This window comes from Poecilia formosa, unplaced genomic scaffold (assembly GCF_000485575.1).
Source record: "Poecilia formosa unplaced genomic scaffold, Poecilia_formosa-5.1.2 Scaffold226, whole genome shotgun sequence".
Classification (NCBI taxonomy): domain Eukaryota; kingdom Metazoa; phylum Chordata; class Actinopteri; order Cyprinodontiformes; family Poeciliidae; genus Poecilia; species Poecilia formosa.
In genome coordinates, this window is record NW_006800165.1 from 400,789 (window position 1) to 420,555 (window position 19,767).

Sequence of the window (19,767 nt, forward strand, 5' to 3'; positions counted from 1 at the left end):
ACGTTTCCCCATTATGTATATACTGTACCAGTTTGGTGCTATGAAGCTTACCAGAAATTGCCTTTGCTACAAACATCCATCCTCCACTGTGAAGAGGGAAGTGTTTATCTGAACAAGGCAGCTGTTAATATTAATTCAATATTTAGAAGCATGGCCAACACGGACTGAATGGTTTTACTTACTTCCTCTTTTGCCATTTCTAGACAGACTACAATTCTAAAACAGCGCAGAAAATTGATTTCATTGCTCAACTTCTTCCTCTGTTCGCTGATTGGGATGATAGAAATTCTACAGGAGTGAAGAGGAGAAAACCCATCCTATGCTGTAAGCGAGATTTTATTAGAGTAGATTAGCTGCAGGAAGTCAAGAGTCAGATAAGCCAAAAGCCAGAACAGACCCCAAGCTGCCCAGAGCAGTCCTACAGCAGGAGAATTCAAGAACCAGAACTTCCCAGTCTCTTCCACTCCCACTGACTGAGATCTGAAAACTTTGTGTTGTACTTTGTTCCCATTTATTTTGGTTGTGATCCCCATTTGAGCTTCAAAAACAGTAAAAGTAGGAAAAGTCATCCAGTAATAACAACCAAGTGACCTCCTGCTGATGGATATTGTTCTGTAAAGTCAGATAATTATATTTTCTAACAAGAATCATCCTGCAGGGTGTGAATGGTGCAAAACAGCAGATGGTACTTTTTTTATTGTCAGATCGCAGAGGCAGCAGCCAAAGCAGAGAGACCCAGTCTTCCCTCTCCCCAGCCACTTGGGCCAGCTCCTGTGGGGGAATCCCAAGGCATTCCCAGGCCAGCCGAGAAACAGTCCCTCCAGAGTGTCCTGGGTTTTCCTCTGGATGTCCTCCCAGTGGGATGTGCCAAGAACACCTCACCAGGGAGAGCTCTACCCCTGAGTCCTTCCTGGATGACCGAACCTCTCACCCCGTCTCTAAGGGACAACCCTGACACCTTGCGGAGGAAACTCATTTCGGCTGCTTTGTATCCATGATCTCATTCTGTCTGTCGTTACCCAGAGCTCAAGACCATAGATGAGAACAGAAACGTAGAACGACCGACAAATCAAGAGCTATGCTTTTAGTAACCAAAATAAGAATCTAATAGAAAACAACCAAAACTGTAAAGGTAAAAAATGGCAACGGAGCAACATAACCATCAACGTTGGATGTTTTTGGCTGCAACTCAAACATCTGAAATTCTAACAGAAACATTAGAATTTGCATTTCTTTTACTCACAAATAAAAACTTATGGGCCATTCCTACTCACAGAATCCACATTTTTTTGCGAAATGCAAATAGGTCTTTGAATTTGTAAAACCTAATACTGACAAAAAAGAACAAAAAAAAACAAAAAAAAAAAAAAAACCCAAAACAAAACAAGAACGAGCTAGTTAGCAAGATCCACCATGCTGTCGACTTTTAATATTATAGATTTTGTCAGCAGCAGTTACAGGTCGGTGGAGTTGGAACCAATGTGACCCGTTAGGAAAACGATCCCAATAAACCAAGATAAATGTAAACGCAAATATAAGTGGTACCTTTTAAAGAGCTTCATCAGCAGACTGACGTTGAAGATCCCTCCCAAGATGAGGAAGAGGCAGTTCCACAAACCGATGCAGGCATAGAAAGCTGGGAAATCCAAGTTGTAGTCATCACAGATTCCTCGGATCACTACAATCCACAAGACCAAAAACATACATACTTGTATGTAAATATAAAACATCTGAATGACACAATGGGAATTATTTAAGAGGGCAGTATTATGTGTTGTCCAGCCACATAGAGCCATTTTATATTGGAGTCAAATAACTATGTTAACTTCAATTGGTATAAAAATGCTGCACATGCCAAATATGACATAAAATAAATTTTACTTTGTAATTGAAATTGGGCCTCTGTCTCTTCAAAAACTCCTGCTCTTTCTGAAACCCCGCCTTAAGGAAGAAGTCACAACATGGCTCCTCTATTAACCCTTCAGGAACATTTTTACCAGTGTAACATTGAGAAGTAGTGGGGGAGAGCTGCTCTGTGAGGCAGAAGCTTGGAAACTGCAGCTCAGAGGAGGAGCTTCGTCTCCAAGGCGGGGCTAGGTCCTGCCAGGCATTTTTGAATGGTTGAATGGTTGCCATGGAGATTCAAGGATTTCTCAAACATGCATGAAAGAATCCAAGCAACACTCTAGGTATGTTTTTTAAGAGGGAATAACATTATAACATAATATGAGACTCAAAATATAAATTTTACACAATACTGCCCCTTTAATGTGTGCATATAAGGAATAAATGCTTACAGTGCCTTGCAAAAGTACTAATGAACCATTTTACATGTTCTCATATTACAAACTAAACTTTTTGTTTTGTTGTACAAAGTAGTGTATAACTGTAAAGTGGAAGGAACAACATAAAGATGGTCTCGTGTCCACACACGTCTAGTGGGAAACTTTATACAAGACCCCTAGAGCCTTTCTCTAAATGATGCCGTTTCTTCTCGATTTTCTTCTCCGAAACTCAGATTTGTAGAAGGCACTCTTACGAGGATATAAGCAATCAGATTAAACCTGTCAGTCTGAGTAAAGAAAACATGACACGTCGATGCACCGATCGGAATATTCGGATCGGATTCGGCTCCATCGGAATGAATTTGTAATCGTGTCAGTGTCATTTCCCAAAACCACTGCGGGAAGAAAATAAAAAAAATAAAAGCCATAAAAGCGCACACGGGGTCAGTCCGAGCCCTCAGAGACAGCAGGAGGCGTAATTAGGGAGTGCAGTAATTCCTGGAGCATTATTAGAACCTGGTGCTGGTCCGTTCTGGAACCAACACTACTGTTTGTTCGGTTTTACGTTCAGCAGAAACTGAGGAACAGCTTCTTCTTCTGTGTTTTTTTAGGGAAACTTTACAACTTTGCGCATGTCAGTACTTCTATTCTAAACAAAACTTGGTGCACAATCATATTAAATAATTCAGTATCCATATAAACCATACATTCGGATTATTTAATCCCATCAGATCAAGGTATTTCGTATTTCCTACGTGGTTTTTCTTATTAATGTTTTGCTTGTTTGTTTTGGTGGACGGCCGTGTCTCTGCAGGTCTGCCGTACACTGTTGATCTTCAAACGATACATCGAACAATGATCCCTAACATTTTTTAAGTTGGGTGACATCATAATTGCACCTTGCCTTAAACTTCTGTCCAGCTTTCTGCCTGAGCTGTCTGCAGTGTTCCTTGGTCTTCATTATGTTGTTTGTTTTCTAATGTTCTCTAACAAACCTCTGAGGCCTTCGCAGCGCAGCTGGCTCCATACCGAGAATAAATGAAAAACAAGTGAACTCAATTTACTAATTAGGCGACTTCTGAAGAGAAAATGAAAAAAACAAAAAACAAAACAACAAAAAAAATGAGGGGGCGAAGTACAAATGCACAAAGCACTTTTCACTTTTTACTTGTAGAAAACGTGCAGATATTTCTTCGACTTTGTTTGGTTTTTTTGGTGTTCGACGTTGAATCTCAGTTAAAACCGTTCAAATTTGTAGCATTACAAAATGTGGAAAATGCGGTGTGTATATTTTTGCAAGACACCGTGTGGAGGGGCGTGCAAAAGTGTTTTTTGGGGATTTTTTGTCTCCCTTAAAACAACTTCATTTAAAAACTGCAGTTTTAAATACCTGTGGTGTTTTTGACTAATATTTAAAACATTCTCAAACACTTTCGTATATGTGTGACAAACATGCAAAAAAAAAAAAAGACATCAGGAAAGGAGCAAACTCTTTTTTCAATTCAAAAACAATTTGAAAGAAGTTCAGTTGGTTAGAAGTGATTCAATCTCAGAGATTTTTCCAGACTCCAGTAATGAGAGCATTTATTACAGAAGCTCTCGGTAGCTTCATTGATCTCAAACATGGATGCACAAAGAGTTAAAGAGAAACATGCATTTTAATTTACCTTGAAAAGGAAAAAAAAAAGAACTGTAATTAGTTTGTTAAAAACCATAATAATTTAGTTGTTATCTTGAGTCACAACTTTACAAACAAGCCTTTGTTCCGTTCAGAAAGCTGCTGGAAATATACTACAATTATCCCCATGAGAATGTTCTCTGCACAGTTCCAACCCATTTACTTCAAAGATCATCCCACCGCAAACCCGCCAAACAGCTTTGGTATTAAAACTAAATCTTGGCATCAAAGTCGTTGCTTTTCTTCATCTCTGCTCTCTTTCGGAGTTTCCACCATTCAAGTTCATCTACATTCCTCCCAACAAAACAATGCTGTTGGGCAAAAAACCGTCCAGTAGTTTATGTGCTGCATTTTGTCTGAACTGAATAAAAGCTTTACTTGTTCCATTTTTTTCCTGAGCAAATCTGCGGACCTGCAGGCACCTGAAACCAGCTGTTATGTAACATGGACAAAAAACACAAAACAAAAACAAAAAAAAACAAAACAAAACAAAAAACACATTCTGGTCCATCTACCCCCCTCTGTGGCAACTATTCAACGTTTGGACTTTTTTTTTTCTGGGAGAAATATATTCTACATATTTCTTTTGACATCAAATTCAAACCAGATGTGAGCAACAACAGCCAGTAATCCATATATACAAAACAAATGACTCCAGAGATGGAGATGGAATTAAACAACAAAACATTGGAATGACAAGTGGAATAAATGTCAAACACTTGAAGAAACGGGTGTGTGAGAAGACACAGAAAACCAAGAAATCAGCTGAAATCGGTCAGTATTCAGAAAGCACTCTGTGCACAGAATGATTTGATTGGGAAACAAGAAGTTCACAAAAAATCGTGTCTTTAGAGTTAAAAATACTGATAGGAGTCGTTACAGCTGCATTTAAACTTTAAAATGTTCTAGTGAGTGAAATGGGGAACATAAACCAGATTCAGAAAGGATACCCGTCCATCATATGGTACAGAATGTCTTAAAATTTCTGACAGAGGAGTCAAGAGTATATATCTGAAAAGACTCAACATCAGTGGCTTTTCTAACTTTCACTGCACAAGACTCCACTGCTGAAGATATTCTGAAGCTTTATTAAAGTTTGCTGCAGAAGATTTAAATAAGTGGTGAAATATTTGAGAAAGTACTCTGGTCAGATGCTAAACGTTTTGGATGTCAATACTCTCTAAATGTTCTGGGTTTTTCTTTGTAGTTTAGTTTTATTTTGTTGTCATTTTTTGTTTGTCTAATTCAGTTAGTTTTACTTGGCTTGCAGAGTGTGTTTGCTAGTTTTTAGTAGTTATTACTGGTTAAATATTTAGTTTAGTTGTTAGTTTTGGAGCAATTTTAGTTTTTTCATACTTTGGTTAATTTTTAGGTGTAGCTTTCAGAAAGGACAAAGTATTGTATTGTGATTATCAATTGGCTAATGAATACTGAACAGAAGATGCATTTTCAGAAAAAAATTATTCAATTATTGCTGACAATCAACTGACTCTGATGTTTTCTCCCAACTTTTGCTGTGACCATGGAATGAAATAATCTACAGCACTCCATGGATAAACTGGTTGTTTACTTCAGCGGTTTAAAAATCTATTTCACATCAGTTTGAACCATAAACACAAAAACAAAGGATATTATATATATAATTTTAGTATGTTTTATTGTTTTAGTTAGTTTCATAAATGCACAACATTTGTTCCTGTTAGTGATAGTTTTTCCCTATTAATTAGTTTTTATTTAATTCAGTTAAAAATGTTTTCAGCTTTTGAAGAGTTGTATATTAATCAGCCTATTTGTGCTCTACTTTGCATTTGTGTTTTTGTTTTATTTTCTCTCTCCCTCCCTGCATTAAATAACAAACATGTATATATGCTGCTACACACAGGTGCTTTTTATTTTCTTTTTTGTCTCCCAAACTGGGAGGGAAAGTTTGTCCCTTCTCTTCCAGTCTTCTTTTTTTGTGAAAGAAATAAAAGGACAGCAAATGATCAGTGGACATTTCTGCTTTTTAAGCTGTAATTCTGACTATTGATTACCGAAAAAATAAAGAATTAAAAACAATATCATTCCATACAAGAGACATATTGACGTTAACATTACAAAACAAAAAGTGTCTACTGAGGTTCTTTAAGTGAACTTATTCCATTTCCCCAAATGACTATTTATGGACTTCATTGCGAGTGTGGATTACTTGGGTTATTGTCAAAATCTGCTATGAAATTAGTGTAAGTAATAATGTCAGGACTGTATCTTTGAAGCAAAGCGATGACTTAATTTACAACCTGTCTGCTTTAAAACTTCATTAACAATAACAGTTGAACATTGTTTTTCTGATTCTTTAAAGAGGAGATGAACATGATAGTTTTTTTCTCCGCCATTAGTTTTCTTCCACTTTTGATGCCATCTTTTTAGTGATTTTCCCACCGTCTAAGACTCATCTGCTGTGTAAAACTCAGAGAGACGACTGCCTTGTTTTTGAGGTGAGCTGAATGAAACTAAAGGAAAGCTTACCGCTGATGAAGATGGCGAGGGGAGCAGTGGTGAGAGGGATAACTAAAGGGGAGCCAGCGAACAACGAGTAGATGACTCCGCCGATGCTCTGGCCAATGATAGTCTTCCGAACATCTGGGCAGAGAAGACACACGCACGCACGCACGAAAAGAAGACACAGGAAAAGGTTCTGATGAATAAACATGAATGGCCTTAAGGTTCTGCTGCACAGCTGAGCAGAAGCAGAAGGAAACTCATAATTCACTTTCTGCACCAGGAATGTTATTAGGCGAATTATCTGTTATTTTTACCCACAAATTAACTTGAGATACTTGCTTCATGTTCTTCCCGCTACAATAACAATAATAATAATAATAATAATAATAATAATAATAATAATAATAAAAGAAACTTTAAAAAGCACACACAATTCAATTTTAGGGGGATGATTAATGCAGGCTTTAGGTTTTTACAGTTAGAATACATCAAACAACAATACGTTCTCAACCAACAAAATCATGCAATGTGAAAAAGAAACAAAAACAAAAAACCCCCAAATTTTTCATTGACAGCACTTAAAAACACTACATATGATATTACTACAAGTTATTAGCAAGTTATGATACTTCATAAAACTCTTTGGCCTCTTTAGTTTCTGTTTCTGCTCCTGTATCAATCAATCAATCAATCAATCAATCAATCAATCACATTTTATTTGTATAGCACATTTCAGCAGCAAGGCATTTTAAAGTGCTTTATATCTGCTTTACTGTAAAACATATTTCACTACTGAAGTTAAATATGTTTTAAGGTTAATGTTTTGGAAGGTTGCTTTAGGATCTATAATAATAAACAAAAATTAACAAAACAAACAAGTAAAAGCCTTTTTGTAAAAGTCTCAAATTAATAAATATGGCTCAAGAATGAAGCTTCCCATTTGAGATTTTTGATTTGGGAAAAATGACAAATCAAAAAAAAACAAAAAAAAAAACAAAAAAAAAAAACAGCCAATCTGATCAGTTATTGGAGGTTGTTATGGGATCAGATATATGGCAGGGATGTGACTACTGATCCATGTATCAATCTGTGGTATGAACAAAATTGTTTAATGTACATTGAAGAGACAGAATTATGTACAACTTTTTTGAGCTTGACATCATGTTGTAATGATATTCCTTCATCAAAAACATATCGCAAGTGTGCAAGTCTTACCTTACCTTTATTATTATTATTATTATTATTATTTATTATTATTATTTGTTTAACTTTAGCTTTCCATCTACCTCAGAGCCTATCGGATGTTGAAATGTCAGAATGTTGGGAAAAATATTTACAATGTTAAAATTACACAGAAAGGTTAGTTAGCTAAAAACAGCTGACAAATGTCACCATTGTGTTTTTGGCCTCGTTTGACTAAAATGGGAAACTACTGTTATGTTCTGACGTCTGCTGTGCGCCTGTCCAGCACAGCTGCCAGAGCCTGTGTTATTTCATTATTCTTTAAGACCTGCACAAAAGAAAAAGACTGGATGTCAACTGTGTCGAGCAAATGAGCTAAAGTCGGTATCTGATTTGTTATTTCAGGATTTTTTTATGGAATCAAGACATTTTTATTGCAAAATTTTAAATGATTTTAAAAAATGCATATGTCGTAGCTTTACTCTATTTGTGAGTCCAAAATATTTTAAAGATATTTTTTGTTATTAAAACTGTCTTAGATCAACGCTGACCTGTTTATACACTACATAAATGTTGGCTGTGTTATAACCAGCTGGCCCTGCTACTCCTCAGTGGGAACTTTACTTTGTGGACTCGTGTTTGATAGAACATTAGAGTGTCTGCATGCCGGCTGCGTGCTCCTACCGATTTCGCCGCGGGTGCTCTCATCGTTGAGGGAGCCGAAAGCAATCGCAGGGAGGAGGATGGCGATGTAGAGGAAGATGGCTGTGGTCATGTACTTCAGCAGGGTTTTATTACTTCCAACTATACCTGAAGGGAGACAAACACAAACACATGAGTCATATGCATCTCATAATGAAGCGGAGGAGGCTCAGCACTTTAATTTAAAAACGACAGAAACGCTAGCAGAATCCATCGTTTAGATCCCCTGCAATAAGGAACCTCCAGAGAGAGTGTGTGCATGTGTGTGTGTGTGTGTGTGTGTGTGTGTGTGTGTCAGAATATTCTACTGTGGCTTACACAACCGACTGCCCCTTTGAAAATCGGAGTGATGCGTTTTGCGTTTGTGTAATCCATCTCATTTTAGGAGCAGCCATATGAATGATGGATAACTCATGTTGGAATCAAACATTTTAATTGGCCTCTAATGTGATCGTTGCTTTCCGTGACCTTCGCAGGATGAACATTTGATCAAACTCGCATGTCAGGAACGCGTTGCTTTCTGTTGCAGCTTAAATAAAACAGAAATGCGTTGAGAGAGTAAAGGGCTGAGCTGCTTGTTGTGACTAACACATTATTTAGCGTGTGTATGTGTGGGTGTGTGTGTGTGTGCGTGTGTGTGTGTGCGCGTGTGTCCTGGACCGGAGCCGCTTTCACACACGGTGGGTAAAGAGTCTGAGTTGATGACTCAGTGAAAGTACCTGCCTTCAGCGACTGCATCAGTAGGGTATAGGGAGATGCTGTGGTTGATGACCTGGGATATTATAATAATGTTGAACATAAAGAGGCATGTGGGAGACTTTAGTGTTATTTATACAAGATGCAAAACCCTGGATGAAACCCAAGGATAGCAAAGACCTACCTAAAAAAAAAAGCACACGTTGTACTAGAGCTAAGATTTTCAAATAGACACCACAGATTACTGTGGTGTCTATACTCAAATATAATGCTGATAGTGTAGCAGATAATTGGATGTTTCAGCAAAATCTTTCACATGTGGAACCTAATTTAGCACAGATGTTCCCAGGGCTTTCCTTTTATAAAAAATAAATAAATAAAATTAAATAAGATGAAAAAAATAAGACGTTAGCCACTGAAAAATTCATGATGACCACCATGATCACACAGGAAATTTATTGTGGCACTAAAACTGTCAATACTGATCACTGATGAATACTTTTGGTATGAACTAATTAATAATTGGACCCAGAATAAATATTTTAATTATTGATAATTTTTTAGTTTTTAACTTATTTTTGTTGATGGACAACATGAGAGTGTGTGGTGTCAAACCACACATATTTATATTTTTAACTTTGGAAATAATATACATCACCTTCCTAAAAGAATGCTCCAAGTCATTTTTTGCCCTTTATTTTTCTCCCCAAAATCATGTTTTGGCATAAAATGACTTTGGCCATTATTTTGGGAAGGAGGCGACATATTTTCTTGATTTTTTTTTTTTCCTTTATCTGGTGGCCATTTTTGAAAATGGCTGCCGTGGTTGTAATGGAGCATATACATTTGCACTATAATTAGCAGTTTATATTACTAGTGGTGGGCACGCTAAACTGTTAAACACATCAAAAAATTTGCAAAAGCTAATGCTAACCATGAAGAGGACTGTTGCTCAGCTTGTAAAATGCTACATATTATAACTTTAAGGTTGTATGAATATGAAGACCAAAGGCGAAAACATATGATGTGAAATAGAGTTCCTGAAAGTTGTGAAAATAAGTAACATTTAGTTAGGTTTAAAAGGCTCACAGACAGCAGCCATTTTGAAAAATAGGTGTCATCCTGAAATTTAAGTGGCTAATGTACATAACCTAACTAAGTAACATTTAGTTAGGTTTAAGGTAGGTAGACAGCAGCCATTTTGAAAAATAGGTGTCATCCTGAAATTTAAGTGGCTAATGTGAAAAACATACAGCCTGAAGGTTGAGCATGCAAACTTTCATGCTTGTTTCCACATTTGACAGATTTGTATAGTAATATGCTGCACTATGCATAAGAAACCTGAAACCCCAAGAGATGTACCAAATATGCAAAACATTTCAGTACTCTCTCTCTGTGAGGCAAAGGGTGAAAGATAAATGAGGCGCTGCCAGCGGCACCCCGGTGGGGCAAAGCAACACAAATGACTCACTTTCACTACAAGTCCAGGTCCAGCTTACCATCTGTGAAGTCAGAAGGGTAGAAAGGCAGTCTGCGACGCAAGTCCTCATAAATCCCTCGGCCGGCTTTGAAGAAATCTTTACACTGTGGAGAGAAAGGAAAAGGTTAGGTTTTCCTCAAGGAAACGTCTCTCGCAGAGGAAAAGCCAGGACTGTGTCTTCAATGTTAAATTGAAAAACAGTTATGCAAGTTACAGTACCTTGCAAACATCATGCCCGTTGGAGTTTTTCACATTTTATTATGCTATAACTACAAACATGCTTGTGTTTTATTAAAATTGATGTTGTAGGTCAGCACGGTAACTCATCATTGCTAAGAGGAAGTAAAAAAATAAAAATAAATCAATACAAGCTTTCCAGCAGATTAAAATTTCAGCATTTCTGTTAAGCCCACTTTATACTAATACCCCCAAATAAATTCCAGCGCAAACAAATGCCTTTGGAAGTTATCTAATTAATACATCAAGTCTGAGGGATTGTTTATGCAGGGCCATTCTGTGAAGGTCTCAGAGGTTTGATGGAGAACATTAGAGAACAAAGAACAGCAAAAAGACTGAATGTAGCACACAGGAATGTGACGCTGTTAATGATGGACTATGTTAGAAATTAATATCCTGAATTAGATTGTCTCAAGGAACACTGAAATCTATCATACATATTCAAAAACTATGTCACTATGGAAACCTACAAATACTTTCTACTACGCATTTGGCTAGTTGGACAATAACAATAGCTATTGCTAACGACTTGTTATCAACAAAAATATGTTTGACAGAATGTTGATAATTTCACTGAACTCTGACCCAGAAAAACATGCCATTCTGGGGGTTGTAGGCAGAAGAAAGGCTTTAGCCGCGCAACCATTCATAGCTCAAACTCCCAGCTATGAATGGTTGGCAGCGTAGTTAGCTAGCACAGTCGGTTGGTTAGCTAGCAACAACCTATTGAGTAACAATCAGTAGCAGTCTCATCTTGCCCCCCAGGTGTGCTTCACTCCTCGTAGGCCCACATGTACGTACATGATGAGTATTTGAGGTGGACTCAATGCAGATGTTTGTTGTCCTTGGTAACACACAGATTCACGTGGTAAACTGTTAGACAGGAAACGGTGTTCACATTAAACTGTTCTGTTTGTGCGACACAGACATGATGAAGTTGGGAGTCGGTGCAACCAGTCGCAAGGACGCCTAGCATGACTGCCTCTATGTGCAGCACTGACAGTTGTGTGGTGGAGAAAAAAAAACACTAGGCTAGCCATCCAACTAGCTCATCAATTCATTCAGATTGTGAGAAATGAAGGAATATGCCACAAGGAATGTAGGCAATCTGTAAACTTGACTATGAAATCTCTATGGTCCACGGACAGAATACATGCAGTGTATGCGACTATTTGGGAGGAGTTTCATGTCAAAAGAACAAGCAGGAGTGAAAGGAGGAAATGAATCCAGCAGCTCCAGATGAAATTGCAGTTAAGAGGAAAGATCAAGTCACCAGTTTGGCAGGATTTTAGATATTTAAAACAAAAAAACTAATCAATAATTAGTTATTAGAGGCTGCAAAAGAAAGAGGTGGGTTTCATACAACTGGCTTCAAATTCTTGAAAGCATGAAGTATTTTCCTTCTATTTCACATTTATGGTGAATAACTGAAGTGAAAAAGTTGTAGTTAAAATGTATCAAGTAAAATTGCAATAACATACACTGAGGTGATGTAAAAATCTAATAATGCTCCAATGTTAGCTTCCTTTAAGCATTTATTATTTGGTTTAGTGATGATGTTGCTCATAGATCTACAAACAACTTTGTTCTACCATCGTCATAATTCATTTAAAGGCATTTCTTAACTATGTTATTTGAAATCTCAAGATATCTTTAAGACATTTAGTGTCAGCTAAAATTACAGGAACTTTAAAATGTTTTCAAAGGGCAATTATAAAAAAAAAAAAACATCAAACACTGTGATAAAATGTGTCTCACAAGGAGCGCCCCAGGAGACAAAGTTTCTTCTACTGCAGAGGAGTAGTTCATTAGAGTTACAAGCCTCAGAAATGACCAATTAACAGCACCTCAGATTAGAGCCTTTAGGTATTTGACATGTCATAACATTAGCTCGAAGAAAACTCTTATTAATTAAGTCTACATGGTGGGGAAAAAAAGCAAAGAGGGAGACTTGGAAGAAAACTAAAAAGTTCTGGTGTGTTTGGACATCCACTCAACATCTTTTTTTTTCTTTTTTGCTAAATGGAGGGTATCTAGATGTCGTTAACCAGGATAGAGCTTTAACAAGGCAGTGACGTAAACATGTGCATTTGTTCACATGGGTTTGTCTGTGTGTGGTGGACTATATGTGTGTATTCAGCTTGGCTTCTCCAAGTATGTTGGCAACATTAAAAACAACCATGAAATTAAGTGCACTTTGTTGAACATTTCATCACGTCGTTTAAAAGTGCGTGCCACTTTGTATCCCTTCTTTTTCTAAGCAATTTAAGCGTTTTGGAATGATGGGAGTCAAATTCACATTTGTTTTATTGCCTCAAGATGGGCTGTGTTAGGTTGATGTGTCTTGTTCAGTTATTTTTTCCCCCCCAAACTTCATGATTTGAACTTTGGGAAACTTCAGATCATCTATAGCTGATGCCCCTTAAATCATCTAAAGCTGCAAAATTTGACATTTCAAAAATTAATTTGCTTAACATAAACACTCACGTTAAAAAAAAAATCTTGTTTTTCGATTTTTGCCCTATCAAAAATGGTTTAGTTTGCAAAACTAAAATGGAAATACATTTTTGACCTCGCACTAGTCACAAGAGCAACAACCGGATCTTGCCACCGGTGAAAACAACAAAGAAGAAGACAGCAAGTAGCTGGAGGATCATGATGCAGCATATTTTTGAATAACTTATTCATGTGTAATTTTAATTGTTTATTCAATCAAAACTGTGTTTTTCGACATTAACGCAACACTGACAAAGTTATGTGCAGATTTGTAATGGAAACATGCCTTATGTCTGCCCTCAAGGGATCAAATAATTAATCCCTTATTAGTTAAGGGATTAATAAAGGATTATTAATCCCTTATCAGTTGCCATCAGTTGCCAGTGATGGCAAATGATAAAGTTGCCATCACTTGTTGCTGCTCCAGGCATTCAGCATGCTGAGGTGAGTGAATATTTATCAGGATATATAGAGTGTCTGCTGAGTTTAAATATAAATATATATATATCAAGTTATGTCATTGATATGACTTAGATGTGCATGAAACTGAAAGGCACTACTTTAGTATATTGGATGTACAGATTATTATCAAACTTAAAGATGAAAACTAACATAGTTGAACCAGGACTTTATGTTTGCTGCTTGTTTTGGGGGGTTTGTGTTTCAAAAGCCAGAAAAGAAGATGAAAAATACATTTCCCCTAAATGTTTTGTTGAATGTTGTGGTTTAATTGCGCATTAAGTGGTTCAATAGACATTGAAAATCACAAATTCTAAGAAGGTGTCATAACAGGTAGTTTGTGATGCATGTCATAAACTACAGGCTAGTTTATGACACATGTAGCCAATATGGCTGCTGTGTGTTTCAAAAGTTGTGAAAACTCAAAAATATTTGACTTTCTGAGTGACATCTCATTAAATCTTTCAGGTACCACATTGTACTAACTTTGTTTGTGAATATGTTCCTGGAGTATTTTAGATAATGTTTTCAGCCCATCCTACGTTCACACCTCACAGTCAAATGGTAACGCAGCAGAAACCCATTGTCTTCCTATCCACAGGATTTCAGCCCAATCTCTTTGAAAATCAATACAACGTGACTCTCCCATGTGATGCTGCGAGGAACTGTTTGTGATTTGCCACTAGATAGTATACCAATCCCCCCGTTTGGGAAAAGGAGGGACACCTCTTTGTAGTGCTATATGTGCTGTAATTCCTTAGAATAAATGAGACAGTTTTTGTGTGAGGTTTCTCCCTCTACAGAGATTTTTTACAAAACAGTAAATTGACTTGGGGCCAAAATTTCATGATCTTGGAGCGGGCCTTTTTCTTGTTATTTTTAATATTGCATTTCCTTTGGATTTGAAAACATAAAATGAAAATACACTAGCTTAGCTAAAGTTTGTTAGCTTGTCATAATGAGAGGTGACATGAGTGCTGCCAGCACTTTTGAAGACATTCTTCTACTTTCTTCACCTCTCAGTTGTCTCCAACAGGGACAATGTGTCAGAGAAGTTGGTATCAGAGGTCAGATAAGAACCCTTCCTGATTTTGTACTCGCCAAACAATGCATCAAAGAACGATGCTGGAAATGCTTCAGTTATGAGGTTTTTACAAGTTTTAGGGGATGGGGGAAAAGAAATTCACATATTTATTTCAACTGACAAACATTTTAGTCAGTTTCTTTGTGACTTACATGGGCAGAATTATGTATTCATAAAATGAATAACATTCTAAAGCACAATCAAGTACAACCTTCATTTGTTATAAAAATGCTTCATCTATCAAATATGACTTAAAAGAAATTTGACTTTGTGATTTAACACCTTGAAATTGGGCCTCTGTCTCTGTGTGGCAGAAGCTTGGAAGCTTGGAGACCTTAGCTCTGGGGAGGAGCTTCATCCTCGAAGGCGGAGCTAGGTCCATCCAGGTGTTTTGTGCAGCTTAATGGCTGCCACTGGAGATTAAATAATTACTCAAACATGCACGAAAGAATCAAGCCAACACTCCAGGTTTGTTTGTGATGAAAGTATGACATTATAAGATTATGTAAAGCTCAAAAAAGTTGATTTTACATAACACTACCCCAATAAAACAATTGTAAGAACACTGAAGGCCAGAGGCTGAATCTAACTCTGGATGTTTTTAGCATTCTGTGCCCTAAATGTGGACCGTGACGGATTTTGATTCAAACTACCTATTTGATGACTCAGAAAAGACACTGGTAACTCCAAACGAGGCTCTCTCAGGGATGATTTAAGCCCCCCAATCTGAGTCATCTGCCGTAATGAGCTATCCCTCAAAAGTTCTGTAATCCAAAACAAGGTGAGTGAAGCGGCATGGTCACATTAAGGCGCGCGTTCAGAGAGATCTCTGTCCCCAGAACGATAAAAGATGACAGAGCGATGACGGCGGCAGTCCAGAATGGAGGACTTGGTGAATTTTTAGCGCGGTCAGAAAGGGAATTAGCTCGACGACAGCCACGTGATTCAACGGGGAGAGCGCTCCTTGAAAATATGAGCTTTCAGGTTGCACCAGCCACGGAGCAAATGTGAAGTCCTGATTGAGCTTATTAAGCAAATTATCCAATTAGCCAGAGTTTAATTTCCCTGTTAAGCATGACTTTACACAGTTAAGTGAAAGGAGGGGCGGAATTATGGGAGTAGGATAATCATTCCTGCCTCATTTGTCATCGTAAAAAGTTTTGATGGCATTTTGCAGAACGAAGCAATTTAGCTCGACGTGAAGAACATAAAAACAAACAGGATCAGCATTTTGCTCCCCTTTGTGTTTGCTGGTTTTATAAGGCCACGCATACTTACACGTGTGAGTGTGTGTCTTTGTGTGGGGCGGGGGCGGGAGAGGATCACCGGCTTTTGGCTCATGTGTGATAAACATAAAGTCTCAGAGAGGGAATTACTGTCCACCTGTTTACCATTCGCGCCGAACGGTCAAAAGTGTGAGGCAATGGAAAGGAAAAGCATCAACAATTTGGCATTTATTTATTTATTTATTTATTTTTTAAGTATGAGGAAGTGGTTTGCTGTGGGTGGTCTGATGTGAAGGAATGAGAAGGCAGTTTTCTGCTGACTTATTTTTTAACTATCGCTTTGCTGTTGATTCTACCTGCTCCAACTACTGCCATGGCTAAAATTTCCTCTCCCCCCCAAACCTTTTTCTACCTTTATTTATTTAAAAAATCTCAGTGCCAATTTTTTTCTCTGAGTGGCACTGAGCCCTTTTAGACCTGGGATAAATACCTAGCAAAATCCTGAGCGACTAAAAAAACAAGGAAGGACAAAAAACAAAAAACGAGGGAAATGTCTAGGAGCCACGGCCTGTCAAGGTAACATTAGGAGGTGGTGTTGGTCCGTGGAATTGAATAAAACCCCTCTGGCGTGCGTGCGTTGGTGTGTGTGTGTGTGTTTGTGCGCGTGTGTGTGTGGGCGTTTGTGTAGTTAAGGGGAGGAGTGGATTCTGACAGGACTGAGATGTAAGGTCATTTACCCACTGAGGAGGCCTGACAGAAGTTGATGCTGATTGATTAGGAGGAGAGAAAAGACGAATGAGTAAAGCCAGTTGAGTGAGCAGGACAGGGTGACAGGTGGTATGAGAGGATGAGGCGCCGCTGGAAGAGCTTTAGGAAAAGTTGGAGCTGCAGTGGCTTGTAAAAGTGTTCACAGTGTTGCAGGCAGTGAACACTGGCTGCACTCATCTGTTCAGTCCGCTTTAATCCAACTCCATCTAAAACATCCGGTTCATTTGAGGAACTTTGGTCAGCCTAAATATCTAGATCTCAGTTCGATTAAAGTGAACTCTGAAACGGTTCGAATGCCTTTGTGAATGGTAAACACTCCAAAAGCAGGAAGTGGGCTGTAGTGCAGTACAAATGTGCGAATCTAGAAGAAATGACTCAAGAGAAATCCTTTTTCTGAAGATGGAAGTTGTGCTCAGTGTCTTCAGAGATTTCCCTGTTGTTTCCTTTAGTGATTATGGTGCAGCAAGTGAGAGTGTGAACAGCTTTGGTTTGTTTGACTCGGTGCAATGTGAAAGCAAACCACAGCAGCTGAAAATGTAACAAATGTTTCAACTTTGGTCCCAATCGAACAGAGTCTACCAGACTATCAGGTGTGAAAACACCCTCAGAAGTCACCTCTACTTATTAATTAGGTGACTTCTGAAGTTAAAGAAAGGTTTGGGATCTCAGTGAGCACTGCTCAATCCGTCATATGAAAATGGAAAGTGTGTGGCAAACCTACCAAGGCATGGCAGTCTACCTGAAACTGACAAGTAGGGCAAGGAAAACATTAATCAGGGAAGCAGCCAGGAGGCAGGTGGTAAGGCTGGGGGAACTGCAGAGATCCACAGCACAAGCGGGAGCATCCGCTGACAGGACGAGAATTACTAATGGAAATCTGGCCTTTTTGTAAAAGTGTCAAATAATACTGAGGAGAAAGATATAAAGTATGCCACACACAGTTTGGCACAAACGATGGCGGAAACAGCAAACATGGAAGAATGTGCTCTGATCAGATCAACTTAAACTTTTTGACCTGCGAGCAAAATCACAAAATTTTACCAAGTATTTTTTGTCTAGTTTCTAGTGCGAATGTCTTTTGTGTAAATTTAAGTGTACTAACTTAAAATGAAAATTTCAGGAAGATATATGAGCTTGTTACAAGTCAATAATTCCTTAATATTAATAAAAAGTACAAGTTCCATTGGCAAAATATTTCACTTATAACACTGGAAAAATGTCTTGTTATAAGTTAAATCATTTTCCAATGGAACTAGTACTTTATATTAATATAAGGAATTATTGACTTGAAACAAGCTCACACAACTTGCTAAAAAGTTATTTATTAATTATTTCAAGTGATCTAAGATATTTGCACTAGAAACCAGACATAAAAAATAATTGGTAACATTTTGTGCTTTTGCAGTGTAAAAGCAAAAAATGTATGTCTGATGAAAAACGCCAACACCAATCCCCACAAAACCGTCCCTGTGACAATGTTAGTGGCTCTAAGGATGACCCAAAACAGACATGGAGGACATATGCTAAATACAAAAATAAGGTTAAATAAGTGAACACAAACTTGAAAAGAAAATGCCCACAGACCAAAGGCTAGAGAAAAATACACAAACAGAACACTACTGAACACAGAAATAACTCAAATACAAAGTCAGATGAGCAGAAAGAAATAAACAGGTGAAAACAAGACATAAGAAGGACACAGAGCAGGCAGAACCAAAATAAAACAGGATACTGCAAAACGAGAATCAAGAGTCAAAGTCAAGATACATCAGAAACTCAAGTATCTCATCTAAATGCATTTATGTTTCCAGACACTCTGCATCCAAACTGAGTTTGAAAAAGAAATATTTAGTCCCTAGATGCTTAAAGCACTGAACTTTGTTTCTATAAAGTGTTCATTTTACTCTGAACACTCCTGGACATACTATTCATTGTCATTAATAATAGAACATCAGAGGCATCCATCACTTTGAGATGATGTATCGTATAAAATCCCAACAAAATACAATTAAGACTGTGGTTGTTGTGTGACAAAATGCTAAATAATTTGTGGTGTCTAAACACTTTAGCTAAACATGGGTTAGGGATTCAAGTTGTTGAAGAGGAAGCTGAAAAATAATAAACTTAAAGCAAAGAAGCAAACTAAAGATAGTAATTCATAATGTTGGAATACGATGCCACTACAAAATATGTGTGAATGCTACCCAAAATCCCATTTTCCCCCCCAATATTCATCTGCAGAAGCAACCAGAACAAGATATAGCTGCCACAGCGTTACTTATGATTAATTACATTTTACATGTATTTCAGAATCTCTTCAAAATCCAGAGGAATCCAGCTGGATTTGTAAAAAACATGCTAATATAAATGATATATTTATAGTTTCAAGAAATTCAATGTCAAGTAACATTTTCTTTACTTGAGAATATTTTTCTTAAAATAAAAATATATCTTACTTGTACAAGTAAAATTGGCTTGTTTTAAGTAAAAATACACTAATTTTAAGATATTTGTAGGTTCATCTTGGTTAGATATTTTTTCTTGTTTTGGAAAACTCTTGACAAAATTTTCTTGTTCTGTTGGCAAATAATTTTTCTTATTTTAAGAAAATTATACCCGATTTTTGTACTTTTTTCCCTTGTTTTTGAAAGGGGACGTTTTGCACCTTGAGAGGTTTGTGGCTGCGGGGGACCGTCTCCTTCTTCCCCAGAGCGATGGGCTGCTGGTTGGCCGCTGTGAGCTGGTGCCTCTGGAACACCAAAGCCTCCTTAAACTCCTCCTGCGTCTTTGTCTCTAACAGCTTCTGCCTGAAGGAGATGTCAGAGAAAAGGGTGCCAAACGTCCTGCCCAGCTCCATCGCCGTCTTGGTGCTTTTCTACAAGAGACAGAAAAATGACAAACACTGATTGTGTCACACAGGCTATCATAGTGTTTTAAAGTCTGCTTCAATTATTATCAGAAAAAAGGGGATGTTTTTAAGACAGGGCCAG

The 19,767-nt window shown here is 37.6% G+C and overlaps 1 protein-coding gene across 4 annotated transcripts in view; it reads right to left on the reverse strand.

Annotated features, from left to right (window-relative positions):
• The window catches only part of slc4a11 (solute carrier family 4 member 11), a 119,793-nt gene that overhangs the window by 18,273 nt on the left and 81,753 nt on the right, over positions 1 to 19,767 (reverse strand). For all 4 annotated transcript variants that reach the window (XM_016679930.1, XM_016679929.1, XM_016679931.1 and 1 more), the window contains 5 exons: positions 19,443 to 19,652; positions 10,527 to 10,611; positions 8,314 to 8,439; positions 6,472 to 6,585; positions 1,546 to 1,678 (listed from right to left, as the gene is read on the reverse strand). In XM_016679930.1, coding sequence (XP_016535416.1) covers positions 1,546 to 1,678; positions 6,472 to 6,585; positions 8,314 to 8,439; positions 10,527 to 10,611; positions 19,443 to 19,652 — 668 coding nt within the window. The remainder of the gene's footprint in view (positions 1 to 1,545; positions 1,679 to 6,471; positions 6,586 to 8,313; positions 8,440 to 10,526; positions 10,612 to 19,442; positions 19,653 to 19,767) is intronic.